Source organism: Sphaeramia orbicularis, chromosome 12, assembly GCF_902148855.1.
Source record: "Sphaeramia orbicularis chromosome 12, fSphaOr1.1, whole genome shotgun sequence".
Taxonomy (NCBI): domain Eukaryota; kingdom Metazoa; phylum Chordata; class Actinopteri; order Kurtiformes; family Apogonidae; genus Sphaeramia; species Sphaeramia orbicularis.
Genome location: NC_043968.1, coordinates 40,500,490 through 40,521,004, shown reverse-complemented (window position 1 = coordinate 40,521,004; position 20,515 = coordinate 40,500,490). Strand labels below are relative to the sequence as shown.

General features: G+C 40.6%; 3 protein-coding genes across 4 annotated transcripts in view; 1 reads left to right on the top strand and 2 right to left on the bottom strand.

Moving 5' to 3' along the window:
* Window positions 1-6,376, bottom strand: part of kmt2e (lysine (K)-specific methyltransferase 2E) — a 31,062-nt gene extending 24,686 nt beyond the window's left edge. Inside the window, 1 exon segment of the mRNA XM_030149297.1 lies at window positions 6,051-6,376. The gene's annotated coding sequence lies outside the window, so the exon portion shown is untranslated.
* A 2,979-nt stretch (window positions 6,377-9,355) lies between these two features.
* ndufb2 (NADH:ubiquinone oxidoreductase subunit B2) lies at window positions 9,356-18,011 on the top strand. Of its 2 annotated transcripts, none has more exons than XM_030149296.1 (4): window positions 9,356-9,558; window positions 9,751-9,895; window positions 11,221-11,300; window positions 17,998-18,011. In XM_030149296.1, exons 1-3 carry the CDS (start codon window positions 9,473-9,475, stop codon window positions 11,293-11,295), a joined length of 306 nt encoding a protein of 101 aa, XP_030005156.1. In that variant the 5' UTR covers window positions 9,356-9,472; the 3' UTR covers window positions 11,296-11,300; window positions 17,998-18,011. The 2 variants fall into 2 exon arrangements, with proteins under 2 accessions (XP_030005156.1, XP_030005155.1); XM_030149295.1 differs by lacking the exon at window positions 17,998-18,011 and adding an exon at window positions 12,296-12,403.
* kdm7aa (lysine (K)-specific demethylase 7Aa) overlaps window positions 14,003-20,515 on the bottom strand; it is a 25,777-nt gene continuing 19,264 nt past the window's right edge. The window contains exons 8-18 of the mRNA XM_030149294.1: window positions 19,962-20,049; window positions 19,728-19,834; window positions 19,062-19,153; window positions 18,754-18,840; window positions 17,940-18,191; window positions 17,602-17,729; window positions 17,197-17,351; window positions 16,988-17,082; window positions 16,525-16,685; window positions 16,050-16,435; window positions 14,003-15,186 (exon numbers count right to left, since the gene is read on the bottom strand). Of these exons, the coding sequence (XP_030005154.1) occupies window positions 15,098-15,186; window positions 16,050-16,435; window positions 16,525-16,685; window positions 16,988-17,082; window positions 17,197-17,351; window positions 17,602-17,729; window positions 17,940-18,191; window positions 18,754-18,840; window positions 19,062-19,153; window positions 19,728-19,834; window positions 19,962-20,049 (1,640 nt within the window). The 3' untranslated portion in view covers window positions 14,003-15,097. The remainder of the gene's footprint in view (window positions 15,187-16,049; window positions 16,436-16,524; window positions 16,686-16,987; window positions 17,083-17,196; window positions 17,352-17,601; window positions 17,730-17,939; window positions 18,192-18,753; window positions 18,841-19,061; window positions 19,154-19,727; window positions 19,835-19,961; window positions 20,050-20,515) is intronic.

Genomic DNA, 20,515 nt, shown 5'->3' with positions numbered 1-20,515 from the left:
GACACAGTCACGTCATTGTGAGGGGAATAACTATCCTTTTAAGCAAGAACCGCACTGAAGTAAGTGAGGAAAACCCACACCAGTAACACTTAAACCAATGCCGCTACTGACCAAGAGCTTCCCTCTCTCTTCAGTTTAGTACCACTGCTCCCATGTGTAAGAGCATTTTCGTTCTTGTTTTCACAAGCTAAGTCTCGAGTAGATTATGTTTTCAATAATTAGGGAGGAGCCAAAGAGAAAGCAAGGGATTCCACCTGAATCCCACAGCTGATGTGACTTGATGTGATCCTTATAGCTGCTGCAATGACTCAGCAACTAACAAATTAAACTATATTACACAAATACAGTCACAAGAACAGAAGCATGGCCCGAATCAAATGTAGCCTGGTCCTCTTTTTCGACATACCCACAGTGGGGACCACATTGCATCTGCCCTGTCCTTCATAAATCAGACTACCCATGGCTGGCAGTACTCCCTCTGTACTTGAGCACTGAAGGTGAGGTCATACATCAATAGAGCAGATATGAATGGGAGCATCCACACAAGCAATTTTTGTGCCTACAAAAGGAACTGTATAGCTGCAAGTGCAAAAAAAAAAAAAAAAAAAATCATCATTAATCTCAGACCGTAAAGCACAGTGATGTTGCAGTGATCACATCCCTGTTTATCGTAGCACCTTAATTAATCAGTCAACAAAAACAGGTTTCAGTAGTGCTGCAGGTTGACAATGAAACAAGCAGGGAACACTTACAATAAAGTCCATCAACCTGCTCTGATGCTTTTAGACCTTAAGCCATGAACGTGAACTCTAAAATTGTGCATTATCAAAAAATATTGAAAACAGCAAATCTTGATAAGGAAAACTATGAGAATCAATAAAACATCTTTCTGTCCTCACTTCAAAACATCAGGACCTGAGTGAGTTAAAGTCTCTAAGACAGGGTTTGGTAACAAAGCTGGGCAGCCCTCCTGTAGTCTGAGTAATTTGTGTGCAGGAGAACCCCTGGAGCATAATTTCCTCATGCACTCGCTTCTTCTTACAAAGTATCACAGCTCGTCTCTTTGGTCAGTGGTGAATTTTAGTGAAGATGTGTAAATTACACATACAATTACTCACTTAAACTAATGAAATTACATTCAAATTTATTTCAGTGACTGACCTTGAGAGCAAGACCGATATCATAATGTCCCTTGCCCAGGAGATGGATACTGATTTTCAGACAGTAGCAAGACATGTGCAGCTGCAAGCTAATTACAGCATTTAGAGAAAACGTTGTACATTTAACTAATGGAGCAGCGTGTGCATCTACACAGCAAACCAACAGTAAGAGCCACTCAGGTTCCATTACAGCAGTGTTTGATGATCAATTCCGAGCTTGGACCACAGTGCTGTTACATCACCAACATCAATGCCACATCCACTCTTGTGTAAGCCATCACCATGAACGCTACTGTAACACAGGCACTGCAACAGGAAGGTGGTTAGGCAAGCTGTAGGAGGGCTGCAGCCTCAGCAGCCCCAGCCCTAAAGCCACCTGTCGAGAAGGCAGCTTGCTACTTTAAGAGGGATCTGTTACAGGCCAGCTAGCAACCAAAACAACAGGTCACCTGAGCCCTGGCTTCCTCCAGCTGGGATGTCATGTGACTATGTCAGGCCCCAGAGCCAGGCAGCTTTGTCTCCTCATCTCTTGGGGTCTGAGCACCACACAAGTGAGATCACTTGAGACATTTCTGTAGCCACAACCTGCTTAGCCTCACATAGATGGGTTGTACCTACAGAGGACACAATTCTCCTAGATAGGGATGCCACAGTTTCAAGGTTGAGCATCTACCGTGCCGGAGACAAGAGAGACCAGAAAAGCAACAGGCGATCTCCCAAATACAGGAAGTGTCAATGAGAAAGATGACGAGTCCATGACCTTCATCTGCCCTATCAATTATTTAAAAACATCAACAAAAATCCTGTATACTTACTTGACCTCTTTATTCTCCTCCTCCTCTGACAAACTAAAAACATTAAGTTGCTTTTGCACATCTTAAATCATACAGTCTCAAAGTCTGTCTAGGGGTTGGGGTTGGAGTGGAGGTGTGTCATTTGAGACTAGTGTGTCTCATTGGCACCTGCTAGAATATGCTCTGTCCCTGTGGTGGAGGGGGAGTGGCAGCTCACCTCCAGTTCACCATCTCTGTCAACACAGCAAGCAAACACACATGACATACAAGGTAACCAGGCACACTTTCTGCCTCTCAGCCATTTAAAATAGTTAGCTTTATTACTGTGTAGACCGATGAAAAGGGGTGAGCATACGTACACAAGTCTCTGCTCCTTAACAGAAAAAGGCCATCTCATTAACGGCAACAGGGACCCTACTCAGAGGGAAAAATCTCTCCAGAGGAGGATGGAGCGTTTGATGATTTAGTTCATTCCTGGCCATGCAACTAGCCTTGGCATTAGACAAAAGTTTTGTCCAGTCCTTATGTGTTTACCTCAAGCTGTCCAGTTTCAGACAGAAAAGTGATGGGGAGTTTTAGAGGCCTGTGTCATATAATGCACCCTTGTAATTGATATCACTTTCATAGTGTCTGTAAGGGCTGATATTATTAACAATACAACATTTCTACAGAACTGTATTTTCAATTGACTTGTATTTACATTATTAATAGTTTTAAATAACATGCGATGCTGTAGTGGAAGATCTGGTAACACAGTTAATGCTTCAATCTCTTAATGGCCATTTTAAAATTCCTTCTCTTCCCCAAAATGACATCAAATTGTCAGGAGGATAACATGAAAAAGAAAGAAAAATGCTCCCTGGCAATAGAATGGCATTTGAGCCAAAGTTTGTCCCACAGGGTGATGTAAAAGGAAAGGACAGCTGTGCCACACAATCACAGGACTTAGTGAGAAGCGACCAAGCTTAAAACCTCTATTCTAGAAAGTAGTCTTGATTGACTGCAACCATACTCTAATTTCTCAATTATTATCAATCCTAGACTACAAATCAATCAATACTGGATATTATACATAAATACACACACACTACATATACATATATATACACACACACATATATATATATATATATACATACACATATATACACACATATATACATTATATATATGTATATATATATATATATATATGTATATATATATATACATATATATAATATTCACATATATACACACACACACAAGAAAAGCCACTGTAACCGCCTGCAACTGTCAATTATTTAGAATCTAAAGAAACTAAATGTGACCTAATGATTCAGCTCTCATAAATGTTTTGAAGTCTGTGCTCTGCTGTGATTATACATGTTGGGTAAAAATAAAATAAACATGTGAAATACATAAAGCCTAATGTCTAATGACACTTATCTGACTTTACATAACGTGCAGGTTAAGTGTTTCTTAATCTGAGGGTCTTCCTGTATTTGAGCTTCTACAGAAAATCTTAACAACTATTTAACCATCTGAAATGACATTTAAACTGTCTATCATTACTACCCAGCTTCTGTGTTGTGAGTTACACTAAAAGAAACTCTACAGAGAAAATGCAAACATGTGTGGAAGGAGAAATCTTACATAATGCTGTTAAGACAATTTCAGGGAGGTTATCTTTGGCAAAGGAGAGTAAATAAATTTCACTTTGCTAAACACTGCTGCTACTATCCCTGTGAATGTTTATCAGTTGGATCTTTACAGGGCTCTGTCTATTGTACTAATGTTCTATCACCGCAAAACTCTCAAATCAAACATGGAATTTTACATCACGAAACACAAGCATACAGCGTGACGCATGTTACAGGGCCACTATGTTATTCGATTTGGAAATAGGCACGGCACGAATCGATGGCCATACATCACAAGCACGGACTGCAGGTTTAACGAGAAATGATGTACACAGTATCACGTTAGTCGCGTTATTGTCATGCCAAAGCTGAACTAAAAATCATGTTTTGTGTAGTTGCTACACAGTGAGTATGTCGGCGCTGCAGTCAGTCCTGCCGATAGGGGTGTGGAGGGTACAACGTTGCTATTATGTTACCACAACACCCTGGTGCTGTCGCCATTTTCATAGCGCTTTTCTCAGGACGGCGAGACAATCGTGTAAGCCAGGGGAGCCTCGCCATAGGAAGAAAATCCCCAAGAATGCATTCAATCGCCTCTTTCATACATTCTACCTTAAGTATCACTCTGTCGCTACAGTCTCTGTGTTGTTACAAATAGGCTTTTTGTGAATTCGTCGAAAGCACAGCCAGCAAGCTAATCGGCTAGCAATTATGGCCAGCAATGGCCCTCTCGAAATGTAGCAGGCTAGATGTAATGGCATTTGGGTAGCAGTCAGACGAAGCACGGGACGCCTTACGTAGAAGTTTTTTTTAGCCATTGATCGAAATTAGTTGGGAAACGTTTAACATTGTACTATGAATCGCTTTCAGATTGGTATGTAAACACAGGCCAAAATTAACCGCGGAAGGAAATACACAAAGCTAACGGTAACCATCGAGAGGCTAACAGCATAATGCGTAGTGGGTTAAAGTTAGCAAAGTAAGCTAGGAGCGACACGAAAGAAGTGGATTAATACTTGGCTTGACGGTGACAGTGAAGGGAGACACCATCAGCGTCGACTGTGGCAAACTACCAATCCATTTGGTAATTTGTTACAGGTCATGAAAATCGTCTTTGTGCGACAGTATAGTTCAGTATGGCTGGGGTTGCCGATCGAGATGGAGTTACAAATTGTATGACTGGGGCGAGATACCCAAATGGAACATCCCCTCCCCCACGCTTGCAGCATTTGAACCTAGTACACCCTGAATCTAAATTAAGTGATCGCGAAATGTACTTTAAGCCCGATTACATGAAATAGTACTGGTCAGGTATGCCACTGACATAAATCTGTTTCTTTTTTCGATCTTGTGACTGCGCTTGTATGAAAGCTCAGTGACCATACACAGTATTACTGCGCAATGTAGTTTGGAATTTAAGCCATTTTTACAGCCGCGTCTGCTTTGACTTGACTAACACACAATAGACATTTTAATGTCTCTGTTGACATGCATGTAAAAGTTCATTTGTTCTTTGGACTTGAACAGTGGGCATTGTACGAAATTTGCTGACGGAAATAATGTCTCGTGCTCTGGGGTGAGCAGGATGGAGCCACCACGACAAAATCAAGTTGTAACCAAAGCTTAATCTTACAGTTTTCTTTGCTGGTACCAGTGTTGCGATGTTCGTGTTTAAGTAACATAAGAAAGTCAATCAAATTGGCGCGTTTGCTCCTCGCTGCAGTTGCGAGGACCTTTGATACGATGTACATTAAGTGTTGTTAAATAAAGCGCGTAACATTATGGGGTTACAATATTTACCACAAACGACGAAACCAAGCGCAATATGGCCCGCAGTGTCCACTGTGTCAAAGTATGGCTCAGTGAGTTCCCCTTGGGTTCTAGTTATATTTAGTGACGTGCGAATAAGTTTCAATTTTGTGAAGGCAAGTTCACTGCCTGTAATGTTAACTGTTGTTAACGGTGCATATGAAACGAAGGTAATACGTTCTGCTATTAGGGTTAACTTTAATGTGTAAATACTATAAAGGTTTACTCCTAAAATATGGCAAACAGTTATACTAATGATTACAACCTGCAATGATATGTACCAATTTCTCGTGTGCTGACATTCTATCAACGAAAACTCAGATCTTTGGTCTGTGTCAAGCTAATTTGAGCTAATAGCATGCGCTAGCTAGCAAGTGGTCTCTGGCGTAACGCTTGCCAACTGGACAGTTACACTGGAAACTTACGTCATCTAGATCGCTGTTTTCACATTTGATAGGTTAAATGTAAATGTAAACGAGTAAACACTTCGAGACCCCGAAGTAACGGTGGTGATCCGTTAGCTAGCCAGCAACACTCAGCTGATACTACAACTATGTTAGCCAGCATCAGCATGATGTGACTAGCCAGCTAACTAAAGCCAACAATAGCTTTCTAGGTCGGATTTGGGATCACCCTACAATTACTACTTAATGCGGGTTACTCACCGTTTTATGTCCACTTTGGAAGACCCGAATAGCGAAAAAGGGGACCTGGGTAAGACCCCGTCGCTTTCCACAGAGCTTCCCACAACCAAAACAATACTTCTGTCCACACTGCGGATCACTAGCAAAGCTTTAAAATGTTTGTATTAAAACGTGTCCTCCACAAATTCCTTTCCTGTCAAAATTCCTTGTCTCTTGTTTTACGCGGGCACCCTAATTTAGCTAGATATAAATCCAGAACCGTTAAAATAGTGCCTTAATCAACGGCGACTTTTAGAAATTAGATCCCCTCAAACCAGTCTCTTTTCCCTTTGCAAAAATGGCGGCCCTGCCAGGACTACTGAGACTCCGCCTCCCCCACTAGCCCCCTCCCTCCCCATCACTAACCAGGAGCTCCGCCTCCACATACTGCGGGGCTACAGGCCCGATATCACAGGGGCGTCATGGCCGAGCTCCATGCGCGTTCACGGTTATAATTTCACAAGCTTCTGCTATTTGTGTCGGTGAAGCAGTGGATAACTTGTACGGCACTATTTTATGAACCTTGTCAAACGGAGTGTCGGTAGAAAAAGACGTGTACATACGAACGAATTAATGGCGCTACTTAACCTGCTGTGATTATTGGATAATAGCACAATTTAACAATTTGCGCAGCATTCATTTTGTAATCTTAATTTTTGTCATTTGAAAGTAAAGTTAGTTGAATCTGGATGTCTAAGCCTTGTCTACAGGATGAAGCAGGTTTGGGCACTCTGCATATTCAGTTATGTTTTTCCTGACCACATTTTATTGTACGCTATACTTCATCATCGCAAGGCTTCTTAATTGAGACTTGACTGCATTATTATGTACTTGGACTAATTGGACAGTATATCGAAATCCACTCTTTTTTTTAGCATTGCAAAAAACATCTGCTGTAAACGTCACCTTAGTAATTGAGTTAAAATCAAATATGACAATTGGAACCGAAACCCTTCATTTTACAACTGTCATGAGTCAATAGAACACCTAAATCTAATACTCAACGCAGTGGGAGGCAACTAAGATGTTATGTAACCCCTTCACAAGAGCCGCTTTTTGTGTATTAAAGTGACGCTGGGAAGGGACGGCCTATGAAACACTGACCATGGAGATGAAAATGTGCACAAAGACAAGAGGTTACGCACCCATATTAGGCTTAGTAAATGAACGTGTCACAAATCCCACATCCATACTAAAGGCCGCTCCATGTTGAATATTTAAGAATGCATTCACATGTAACAAGTACTAGACAGGTGAAAATGTCATGTAAGATGTGGGAAACAACTTGACCTCTAGGTTTAGGCGGAAAGTGAAATCAATATCCATTGTGCCCAGTCATTGTTTAAAAAATAATCTCAAAGCCCATATGATTTTCGAAGGGCGAACAACCTATTTCATGCCGTATATCATCATTGTTTGTGAAATTCACCGCTTGTGATTTAACCTTTACTGTACCACTGAACCATTTGACATGTAAAACATAATTCAAGCAATTTTTCTTACAATTTTATTGTCATAATAAACCGGCAACAGTCACCTATTCAGAAATATGTCTGTAGAAATCCCTTTGACATCATATGTAGAGAGAGGATGTTCTCATCGTTTCCATTTATTGACCCTCCTCCACTCTTAACCGCATCCCCTCGCGCATGCGCACTCCAAGAGGATCGCTGCATCCGCCGTTGTATGGCGAAATGGGCAGTGTGGTTGTATGAAATAAACTTGGGGGAGGACGGAGGTTAAAACTGAGCCACCCTCACCAGCTTCACACCGGAGATGTTCGTAAACGACCGTGGAGGATGCAGATATTGAAAGATCGTTTGATTTTGGGGGGCATGGATAATATTTTCCATGACCACACTGGGCCAGATGATCGCATATTCCACCGATCTGAGGTCAAGGCGGTCTAGCGTATTTTATGTTGAGATTAAGCCGTAATATTGTCGATTGATTAATATTTGCCCAAAACTGCTAATGAAAAGTGGTCATTTTAGAGAAATGGTTGGATTCTGATGACATCATGCTGCAAGTATTTGTGGCGGGCTCTGAGCTGCGAGGGGAGAGGGTGTGCAACCGGAGAGCAACGACGACTAGGCGCCATTAGGTAACAATGTGGCATTAGCGTGAACTAGGTCTTTCAACAGGAGCTCTGAACGATAAAAGCTCATTGTCTTTACGCGAAAGTGCATATTTGTACATGAAACGGACTGTGGATTATTTGCAGCAAGCGATTATAAAGCGACTTCCCTGCGTTGAAAAAAATACGTAAACATCATTGACTTGGAACAAGATGGCGTCCTGAAGTTTTTTTTTTCCTTTAGTGCATGGGACCAGCAGTTATGGGCGGCGGCGCCGTGCGCGCTCTCGGCTCAGTGCTATTTCCTGTTTTCATATTTCGGGAAGTTGACATCCTTATTTCATGTACAACCGCAAAGACGGCTATGTGACTTCTGTACACTAGACTTTGCAGTTGTATATGTGTTGTGATTTAAGATGAACTGTCCGAATCAGATTTGACGTGAAGCATTGACATACATCTCCTGATTACATGGATTTATCAATCTCAGTTGCATAAGCACGTCACAACGCGTCACATTTAACTCAAATTATTAAGACATTTACTTGTCAAAGGGCTGTATAGTTTAAACACAACACAACCCCAGGACGAGGTCATCCTTGAACAGCTTCCTCATGGCTTTGTTTAACCTTTGTCCCCATCTAGCGGAGCAAATACAGGAGTAACACCAGTATACTATTGTTTGTAATGTGCGTAAAATAGTAATAAAAATGATCAAGCCATTTTCTTGTTGTCTTTGTTTACTCAAAATATATAAATGTAATACTTTGTTTTAAGTGTGTATTTTCCTGACTAATTATTTGAAACACACAAACAAGAATACTTGGATGACTGCAGACTTCTTTGCATCACTAACATCATGCAGGGCAAAAAAGATCCACTACTAACGAGAATAACAAGTGAAAGGACAATTTATAGACGAGGAAAGGAAAATGTTAATGGGGACTGGTTTTCCAGTTTCAGTCACTATGCAATGGTTTTTGGACTGCGTTTTTCTTCGAAATATTATATATACGTTCTAAACTTACCGTATCAAAATAAGTAATGCAATCATAATTTCGCAGAGCTAATAAATCTTGGAATAATTTACAATAATGAAAAGGATATCTTTAGCGGAACAGACGGGGGCGCTGTTTTTATAATGGGACCTTCATTCAACCAATCAGCTCAAAGTATCATTAGACGTTGTTATTCTCTGTCCAATCACAGCCGTGGTTGTTTCGAGGTCTCTTGACGACAAGGGGAAAAGGTGACTTCTCGGGCAGACAGATATTGTGTTGTCGTCGTATATATTCCAACAGAAGACATTGTTTGACTATAAGCAAACATGTCTTCTTTTGGAAGGGCGTTAAGGGTCTTTCGGACGGGCACTCAGCTGCTTAGACGCGGTCCAACAAGGATAACAACCAGAAAGTAAGTATTGTCCATCTAGATAGCTTCTTAGCTCCGACGTTAGCTTTCACTCCTACTTAGAAACGCAATACAGAACATTTACAGCTCCAGACTCAAAACTCAGACGCTATGACAGTTTTATTTTGAATTACGTTTCATCTTTATCTCAGTATGCTATTGCTGACTTTATGGTGTATTTTGTCGTTGCGGTAGAGCTAGCGGCGGACCACATATTGAGCCACAGTACCGGCAGTACCCACAGATAACCAAGAAGCAGGTGTTTCAGTCCGAGTTCATCAGTGGTGCCATGTGGTTTTGGATCCTCTGGCATTGCTGGCACGACCCCGACGCAGTCCTGGTAAGTAGAGTGTACGCACTTTGTTGTATTTACGTCACACATTCAGACGAAACATGACTTTGATACTAATGAACGTGTAGTGGAAGCCCCTCAAATATAGTACAGACTTAACACTTCGGACATTTGACTGCACTGGCCCGAAGTTCATTAAACTGTGGGCATTGTGTCATACTTTCACAAACAATAACTGCTGTTACATTCAGTCAAAGGTTTAGTTAAGTTTTCTCTAAACAGTGGTGACAAGAGTGTGTTCACTCCAAAACAGGGGTCACCAACCCTGGTCCTCGAGATCTACTATCCTGCATGTTTTAGATGTTTCCCTCTTCCAGGACCCCTGACGACCGTTATCAGGCTTCTGCAGAGCTTGATGAGAGGTTTATCATTAGAATCAACTGTGTTGGAAGAGGGATACATCTAAAACATGAAGGATAGTAGGTCTTGAGAACCAGGGTCGGTGACCCCTGCACTAGAATAGTGTCCACACGTCAGTATTTTTTGTGAGAACCTTTTTTTTTTTTTTTTAAAGAGCAGCTTTGGTCCTATTCGACCCACAGTTCAGAGTTACATTGGTTTTTGCTCTTTCTTCCACTCCTCTTTGATGACCTATCACTGTTGCGGGATGCTAGGAACCCAGTGTTCTCCACCTAGCATTCCATGATGTCCCACAAGAGGTGGACTGAGTTCAGATAAGGCAACATGTTCTGCCATGTCTGCAGACCACTGCCACTCTGTTACTTCCAGAAAGGCAGTGGTCTGCTTGGAGCAATGCTGTGCATTATTGTCCTGCTGAATAGCAGCTTTCCACACATTTTTTTCATCACACCATTAAACTGGATTGAAGAGAGTACACATTATTTGGTAATGACCTGATTTATGGTACTAAGAAAACTGTGCAATCATGGTGGTAGTGTAATATTTGGGACTCCATGAGCACTGGAGCTCAAATGCATTGTATAAATTGTGGATTCCACTATGTGGTGTAACTGTTTGAAAAGAGCAGACATTTCCCTCCTGGTGAAAGTTTGGTCAAACAGCTGTATTTCAGTAAAACAAACAGACCACTGTCTTTCTTTCTGAGTAGCCCAGCATTTCACCAGATCAGAGTTCAATCCACGCTTTGTGAAATATAAGTAATATAATAACTATTTGTCATGACTTGTGACTACTATATACATGCTTTAATGTTTGGTAAATCAACTGACTTAGTTCTGATATTTTAGTGTGTGCAGATTTACTACTTATCATGTTGTGCATATCCAAAATTATATGTATATATGATTTGATTGTCAAATGTAAGCCATATGTCTCTTTCTTCTCCTCTTTAGGGTCACTTTCCATGGCCAGATGCCTCAGAGTGGACAGACGAAGAGTTGGGAATTCCACCTGACGATGAGGAGTGATTAAGGTATATAGATAAATCAGGACACTGCATTTAACTACAAAATGTGGAATGGAAACAGAGAAAATGTTAGACAGATGTAGTTTACAGGGGATAAATGTTCCTACATCACACAAGCTGTTTAAGGTCAGTGGATGTAAGTTAGTAGGCGGATGTATCACTGATGTGGAAAAACTGCCACATCCACATTTTGAGGTTACTTCATCAAACAAATGAGTCAACCAGGTAAATCATGCCTATGTGTGGACAGAGTAGGGACAGTGAATTGAAAAAAACTTAATCTACAGAAGGATAAATATGAAAATGGTACAGAATTTCAGAGTCTTACAGTTGGCTCAATCATGTGCTTTCAAATGTGTATGTGTGTGTCTATCTATCTATCTATCTATCTATCTATCTATCTATCTATCTATCTATCTATCTATCTATCTATCTATCTATCTATCTATCTATATATATATATATATAGACAGACAGAGAGAGAGACACACACACACACATTTATAGTATAAACACACAAACTGGGCAAACAAATTTACCAAAAATCTCAGAAAATGAAGTATTTGGTGTTCAGTCCCGGAGGAGGAACCACAGACCAAAACTTACCGTGTCCTCCCCGGTGTTGAAATGAATACACACCTTGCATGACTATTCAGTTTAATATACCATTTGACCCATCTTTATATTTTATCAATGATTTACATCTTTGAAAATAAGCCTGTTTGTCAAAAATGCAGACTTGCAGTGTTCAGTTACTAACCTGCTTCAACCTGCTTCAGTTTAAACATTGCAATCTCAGCTCCATTATCAAAGTTAAAATTTTAAGTCGAGTAAGAACCTGTTTGTACAGATGTCATTTTTGGTATGTTGCAGTATCATTTAGTCATCTTGGATTTGCTGAGATGTCTATAACTGTCACATGTAACTTTTTTTCATAAATGTGATTGCTCTTTATTTTTTAGTATCTCTGAGCTCATTTTTAAACTTGTTTTTGTTTGCAGATGTCTGGATCAACCCTCAAGCTTCTTGTCAGTTGTTGTGGAAGTCATAATATTCGAAAGTCATCATTGTACATAGAGGAATAAAACTAACTTTATCTTAAAATGTGTCTCGTTTGATTCTGTACCACTGTCAATCCTCACTATAATACATACTACAAGCTTGGGACACAACTGTTGAAAAATGGAAGCCATTAATGGCCAAGTATTGGGAATTAAACTGGCTGGTTCATCTTCCAGAAAAACAAAACAAGTATTTTATTTAATTTTTTTTTATTTACACGCAATTTTTGAAATGCAGAAACAAAATGCAATGCATTAACAGTGTCACAGTTAGCCAGTGTTTGTATATCTTAAATCATAAGCCATTTAAATCTGGAAAAACCATTGCAAAGAACCAACGCACATAACAAATGCCAAGAGAGCTACATACAAAAGCAAAAGGGGAGAGATCCTGTACGATGAATACTACAGCTTATAACAAACCCTGCCTGCGGGCCAGCTTGTGTTTTCAATGACTTGACATGCAAAGAGTTCAAAGATTAAAGTGTAGTGCGAGAGAGGAAATTGGTGGCATTGTGAATAACACCAGTTTTGTAAGTTGGTTCATTGTGTTAGGATTATGTGAAACATTGGGGGTTGAGTAATTGATCACAGTCACTCGCTGGTCACGTGCACTACAAGTCAACCTGAGCAAAGCTTCCAAAGTCTCACGCTGTTCAAAGAGTGGTCTTAAAGCTACTTGGCAACCATTAGCCTGGGTGATACTCATTTGGGTCAACTCCACAACGGTGTTCTGTGAGTAACACTGAGCTGAAAGTGTGTTAGGAAGCAGTGGGGGACAATACCAAACATGTAAACAGAAGTCATAAAAGTTAGCCTAAAGGTACAATGACTGGTGAAAGCAAGAGCACAGCTTATCCTTACAACCTGAAGCCCAAAACCAGAAAAAAAAACATCTTTTGAGCAGTAAAAACAAAAACCTGCAGGAAGTGAACTGTTAAGTCTTAAAGTGAGTACTGAGAGCATCCTGTCTGCATCCATGATGTGGCTGGTGGTTAATCAAAGGTTATGTCCATGGCATCATTCCCTGAGAGTGAAGAACTGCGCACCCCAAGCAAAACACACATCTCACTTCAGCCCTGGTATTCAAAAACAGAAAAAACCTCACTCATCCCATTAAAGTTCCTCAAACGTTCATTTCTTCTGAATACGTTGACTACTTTGGATTGACCACAGTGGCTCAGAATACCTTTTTTTTGCTAAATGACAAGTGGCACTAGTTTAAAAAAAAAAAAGCTCGGGTATAGATATGCAAGTTGTCATTTCAGTTCAAAATGCACAACCTAACCTATTCTCTATTCGCACATAGCCCAACACCTCTGGCTACAGGGAGAAGAGGAAACCAGAATAGACAAGAATCAACACAGGAGCTATTGATCTGGGTTCTGGAGGGGTGGGTGGAGACAGAAGAGAAGTAATACAAGACTTGTAGGTAAATTGCTACACAACAGATGATGATCACATGAACTCTAAAACATCCACATTTACAAAAAGTATCAGATAAAGATTAAAAAAAAAAAAAAAAATCCTACGAAGGAAAACCCTCAGAATTGGTTTGGGTCAAAATATAATAAAATCATCATCTCTTTCAATTAATAAATACATCATTCAGAATTCATAGAAATAACACATTAAAAAAACATTACAGATAAAACAAGAAATAAATTAAGCAGGATATCATGCGAGTCATTTCTCATCTTCAGTTTTTTTAGACCTAATGAATGACTCGTTAAATCCCATCTCAAACTAATTCACTGAGAGGCAGCACTTTGAGCGTTGACTTCCCTTTAGCCGAACATTGTTCACAAAGACAGGCCCCCATTCTGGTTATGAAACGACAGTGCAGGTATCAGAGTATATTTTGCACTAAATTGTGCAAGTCTGTAACACACCCACTTAGATTTTTCTACAAAAAATATCTCCAACTCAATAAAAAGACACAAACAAAAGGAAAGACGGCACCAAAGTGCTGCCTCATATGTAGTCTTTCCTCTCCTCGAAGTCATTATTGCTGGTGTGATTGAGATAAAGGGAGGTGAGGACTGGAAGGGACAAGCGTGAGAGAAGGAAAATACACACAATAAGCACCATTTTGAAATATCAGTTCACTGCCTCCTTAGCACCTCGATTTCCCCGGGGCCAGAGGAAGACCCTGTCAGATACTGACACAAATCAGAGAGCCAGTGTCCCAAACCAGCCTCTGCTTCGTTTTCTCCAGTTCAACTCATCGCAGATAACCATCAAGCAAATGGGATGGAGGACTGTGTTCAGCAGAGGAAACATTAAAAAATGTGATGCAGATGTCTTGGCATCAGAAGCTGTAGTTATCTCACCATCTCCGCACAAAGCAAGCATTTCTGTTGGTTGTTTGGTAAAATTCCTAAATCCCCGTTGTTCATGTAAATGCAGCCCGCTGATCCCTGCAGCATAAAATATCGAACCATGCTTGTCTTCTCCGTGTCCCATAGCTCTCCTTTTTGTTCTGTTCTTAGTGTGCTTGTAATGAAGTCGTGCATTTGCTTGTTTCAAATACAATACCCTGTCTCCTAAGCATGCACGGTTTGCGTGTTCTTTTTACGTGTCGAGATTCTTTCAGTTACGGTCATCTCCAGGCAGTGTCTTCTTTTTTTTTCCCCCATTTCTACAGCACAAAAGTGTCTGGTAACAAATACACAAACGCTTCATTTTTTTTCTTCAAGAATACTCCCCCGCTTCTCAGTTTGCCTCTAATGTTTTGAAGTGTTATACAAAGACGCGACTGTGTCTGTTGAGTTTCAGGATCTTCCCCAGTCTCTGCTTGGCAGTGGCCATTCCTTTTTTGGGCCGCTTGCCTGAAAAAACAAACAAACAAAGAGACCCTGATGTCATTGGCTTTCATTAATTAACAGAGAACGCCATTAGAATTGGGCTTAAAACAAGTACAAGTACGAAGTCCCATATATTTACAGATGTGAGTATAGATATCAGATGCTTGAATATAATTCTGTTTGAGATCAGTTTTAAGCTAATGCAGGACTGAATTTTGGAAAACCATACTTATTTAAACATTGCAGGTAGCTATAAAGTGTACATGTGATCCAGTGCAGAGGAGGGTTTTATGTGGGAGTGTGATTATAAGAGTAAATTACATAAACCAATATTTTCCTCAACAGCCAAGTGAAGTATAAAGAGTCAGTATTAGTTTCAGTGATAGGATTACAAAATTAAAACTTAACACGTGCACTTGTGTGAAGTTTGTGTTGGAATCTGTGTTGTGCTGGAAGCCGGTCATTTGCTGACATTATGGAACTCCTTTTGTAAGCCAAAAATTCTCTCAAGCCTATAACCATGATAACAGGAGTCAGCTTACATCAGTGACAGGCCAGCGGCTGCGACTCAAATTTCATGTAAGCACAGTAGCACATGTAAATCTTACGAAACATTGAAACATTAAAAATATCACACATTTTAAAAATAAGGATCTGGAGATACCTAGGTCACTGCAACACCTGCAATGTTTTGGATTGCATTTAAAAGATCGGTATCAACATCCACTTTTAAAAGTGGTGTATTTAATTGAAATACACATTTTGTATATGCCAGCTCATGCATCTTCCATATACAGTGATTTTTTAATCCATATAATTTTGTCTTTACTGTATATTGATTGACAGTTTCTATTGATAATAGTAGTACAATAATCTGATTTCCAAACCTTTTGTTGCCTGATTGCTTATTGGTGGGGGGTTTGGTGCGTGTCTCTTGGAGGGGTGCAGTGGTGGAGACATTGAGGGGTCACAGTATTGGTAATCTGTCTCTGGGCTGGTGACGTGGCTCCGGTTGAGAGGGCTGGGGAGCCCCTGATTGTCCCAGGCTTCACTGCTGCTGTTTCCCTGGCTGTCCATAGGGCTCTTGTCCCCCTGCAGTCGGTGCTGACGCTCCCCGGGTTCCCTCTGTTCCAGCGGCAAACACCGACTGGGGCTGGACCACCAGGGCTCCTGGGACGAGGCTACCTTCTCCGGCTCGGAGGAACACAGCAGACCAGCCATAGACAGCATCCCCTGAATGGCCTCTTCTGTGCTGGGTGAGGTAGGACGTTCTCTGCAGGAAGCACACAACATTACTAAACATACAACAATACAAGGACTTCTCTTAGGGGTCTGTTTATCACATTTACATGTGATTCTCACCGTTTGAGTGGTTTGTGTTTGTGCCTGAGATTCTGACCAGACTGGTCCAGTTCTATGGTGTGCCCTGAACCTTTCTGCTGAGATGAGCCCCTCTCCTCTTCCTCCTCCTGGGAACTCTCTGAATCCTCATCAGAGGAGGGTGATGACGATGACACTTTACCCTGTATTGGTAAAAAATATTTTTTTAATTTAAATAGATGCACTGTATGAACAGACACAAGGCAGTGCTGTTCGTATGTAATGCACTTACTGCTTTACTTTTCAGCTGATATTTACATGAACTAAAGGGCCATGAAGTGTTTACAGTAATACATAAAAAATAGACCAATCTGACAATAACAATGTAACATCCACAAACTACAAATACGATAAAACTCACAAATTCTTTGAATTCATTTCCCTTCATTTTAAAAAATTGAAATCAAGATTCATCATCTAAATTTTAGATCTTGACAGTACTTACCTCTGTGGGGAAGTCACTGTCTGACTCCATGTCTGACACACTTGAGTGTCCTGAGGCTTCTTCCCTGAGTTCAGTTTTCATCCTCTCCAGACCCCCTGGCGAACACAAGAACAAACCATTAGCTTAAGAAGTAGATACTGAAGACATATAGCTACAAATGTCCCTGCTGTATCAAACATGGGTATAAACAGTACCAGTGAGGGACTTACTGAGCAGTGTGGTTTTCTCCACCACATTGTACCGCTCTTGACTTTCCTGTGTCCTCTCTGACTTGATATCCACACAACTCTTTGGTGGGCCTTGGCCAACAGATGGCCTTTCACCCTCTGTTTTCACTGGGCTGGTACCTGGCCGCCTCATATCTCTGCAAACACAATTACATGTCTAAATAGTAATTTTTCCTCAAAAACAGAGAATTCTGACTGAAGCAAAAATGACTGATTCTCCGATTTCAAATGTAAGAAATCTAACTTATCGTTTCCATCTCCCCTAATTTTGTTTGTAAGTCAGGATTTAATACATTGTTTTTTTGTTATTCTGTTACCACTGTGCATTAATTGCTAGAGACAATACTGGGATGTATAACACTAAATGAAAAGGTGAGGAGTTCTCACCTGATGATTCTGCCATTAACCAGCATTAGCCGTAGATGGTTATCCTCTAATGACTCTGCAGCAGCAGCTGCCGAAGCAGTTGATGCTTTGTTGAGTTTCCCGTGAACCTTGGCACAGAACGCTGGATCCTATGTGACATAAAGCAGCACCAGTCAGTACATGTAAACCCCTTTACATTTACACAGTTGTACTTTTTCTCTAATAAATGATTATTAATAAATTAAGTAAAACTACAATAAAAAGATGTTGTAATACAGTTTAAACTTTGTTAGTTCCCCAGTCTGTACACTCTGAGCACGGATTTAAAAATAAGTATAAAAATAATAATAGACACTCACCTCCTCAAGTGGGCCCACCTCCAGCCTTTTCAGGACCTCTCTGGTGTGCTGCTCTAAGATGTCCAGATTGGAGGGAACCTTCGGGGCTTGCCGCTGCTGCTCCCTCAACCGCCTGGCAGCTCGCCTCGCCCGCCGGGCCTGGCATAGCCTCTCCAGTGTGGAACGAGTGGCTGGACACCCATTTGATCCAGATCCTACTGCACACCCACTTCCCTGAGATTTCACTAGTTTGCTACCATTTCCTGGTTCCTCCTGTTTAGGAAACAACAAAGAAGCCCAGGTATAATGGTATGAACTCATTAGTGTGATCAGTGTTATGGGTGTAGTTTGATGGTGAAATGATATGGAAAATACTGTATACAGTGTAAATAATATGTGCATGAGTGAAATATCTGGCTACTGTACAGAATTTTATAGTTGTCGTGCTTTTACTGTTTTCCTGTTCTTTTTTTTGTTCTTTATGGAACATCTCCCATGGGACAACTGATGGAAACTAACCTTTGGCTAAAATCTGGAGTATTTACATTCATGTGAAAACATGCATGCTCAGTGTCCCATTCAAATAAAAAAAAAGCTACACATATTTACATATTGATATGTTGCATTTATTATTATTACTATTATTATTATTGTTATAGCGTGTTATTATTGTTATATTGTGTAGCTCACATAAATTTGTAACAAGTAACAATTAACTTTCAAACACTGAGCAAAAAAGGTCAAACATTGTAAGCTGAATTCTTAAAACCTTGACATTTCCTTTACGACTGAAGTCAAAATACTTCATGTGACTGTTTCCTCCTCATCCTCTTACCTCGAGGTAGCGGATTTCCTTGGTCAGCTCTTTAATGAGATGGTTTGGCCTGATATTGTCTGGTACTTCACTAGTGGGCTCAGTCACCTATAAAGCCACAACAGACCACATTCACACAGGAGAAGTGAACAGAGAGAAGCCTGTTGTCAGCCAGTGACACAAATCCAGAAGATAAGGACAAATGCTAAGGATGCCTCCAACTGGAGTTCAGCTGCCATGTAACAATAACCATTCAGACTAGAGATACTCAGACCAGAGTCAGGTGCAGGTATACAGAGATGACCGTGAGAACACCAAGGCTCACTCACCTCTCTTTTCAACCAAGTCTTCAGTGCAGTGATTAAAGCCTTGACTCCCTCTACCAAGTAGGTTGGCGGCGGACAGTTGTCCTCTCGAAGCTCTGAAAACAAAGACAAAAAAGAGAGGTTAAAAATTTAGGACAAAAATTAAGTTATATATCCACCTTATGTTTGAATGCGGAAATAAATTCTTATACAAACTTCTGCTATTTGTGTGGCATTTCCAGTGCATTGCTTCTCTCCACATAAAAAAATGTACACTAAATGATAACTACACTGGCACTTAAACAATCCAGCAGGATCGTTTAAAAAAAGAGTAACACAGCACACAGACCTATATAATACCTCCACAGTAGAACAGTGGGCTGGAAATTAATGTAGAATGTGCAGGAGGCCTGTTTTTTATGAGGACCGATACGCAGTCCAGTCAAAACAAAGCTGATGTTCACTCTTCCTACATCCTTGACACATCATATGGGACTACTGAGGCACTCTGGGGCCTCTACTGTATGTCAAAGGGCAGATGCTTCACATGTAGTTATTTTCTTACATGCATTAATACAGGGAGCTGGTTTACACTGCCTATTGTAATGATTGTTCCTGAAGTATTAGAACTACTGCAGAATTGCATAAGTATCAAAAACTATGACAGCTATTTCCAGCATTTAACCTCACCTTTTAAGGTTTCCAAGAGATTCTTGGCCACATACCAACAAATGGCCTCAAAGTATGGAAACTTAAAGAGGTCTGGTGTTTTCAGGCGGCGCTCCATTTCATAACACCTGGAAGTAAGTGATAACAAAAATATAGATAGATAAATGTATATGTATATAAAACAGCAATGAGATGGAGAAATGTAAGCATCAACACATTATGACACAGGATAACTTAACACAATTGTTTGTTTACCTGAGCTGCATGCCGATATTGAGGTTGTGAAGGAAGTTTCCTCCAAATGCCATGCAATCCTGAGAGGTGAGAACAGCATGGATCCAGCCTGCAGGGGGTGCCAGAGTCCAGCACATTTTACAGATAGATTAGTTACTATGTAATAACGACAGATTGAAGGCCGGAAAGCACAGTCAAACAGTAATAGTAGTGGATATATAGCAGGGGAGAGTGTTCTGCATTCTTCCTTGTAAAATATCTGATGTTTGTGTACACGTGTAAAATGATCTATATCTGTTTACATACAAATACAGAAAAATCAAACCTGGTCATTGATAAAGTTGTCTAAGTTAAGAGCAATTGCAATGATGCGTCCCTCCCTCAGATAAATAGAACTCTTTATAACACAAAGTGAGAGAAAGCAGAGACTGGGGACGTAGGGGGTATAAGGCTGATAGACAGCTCTGATAATGCAGTGCTTGACTGACCTACTGTGCTCTCTGACCCCCGCTTAATTCCCACCTCTCTACACCCACGCTGCCAAAAGCTTTCTTTTACAATGCTGCTTCAGCCCT

Excerpts from the sequence above, each read along its gene's own strand:
- ndufb2 (XM_030149296.1), top strand. The coding sequence starts at position 9,473 with ATGTCTTCTTTTGGAAGGGCGTTAAGGGTCTTTCGGACGGGCACTCAG. Across the intron at positions 9,559-9,750 it reads ACAAGGATAACAACCAGAAA|AGCTAGCGGCGGACCACATA; the intron begins GTAAGTATTGTC and ends TCGTTGCGGTAG. Across the intron at positions 9,896-11,220 it reads ACGACCCCGACGCAGTCCTG|GGTCACTTTCCATGGCCAGA; the intron begins GTAAGTAGAGTG and ends TCTCCTCTTTAG.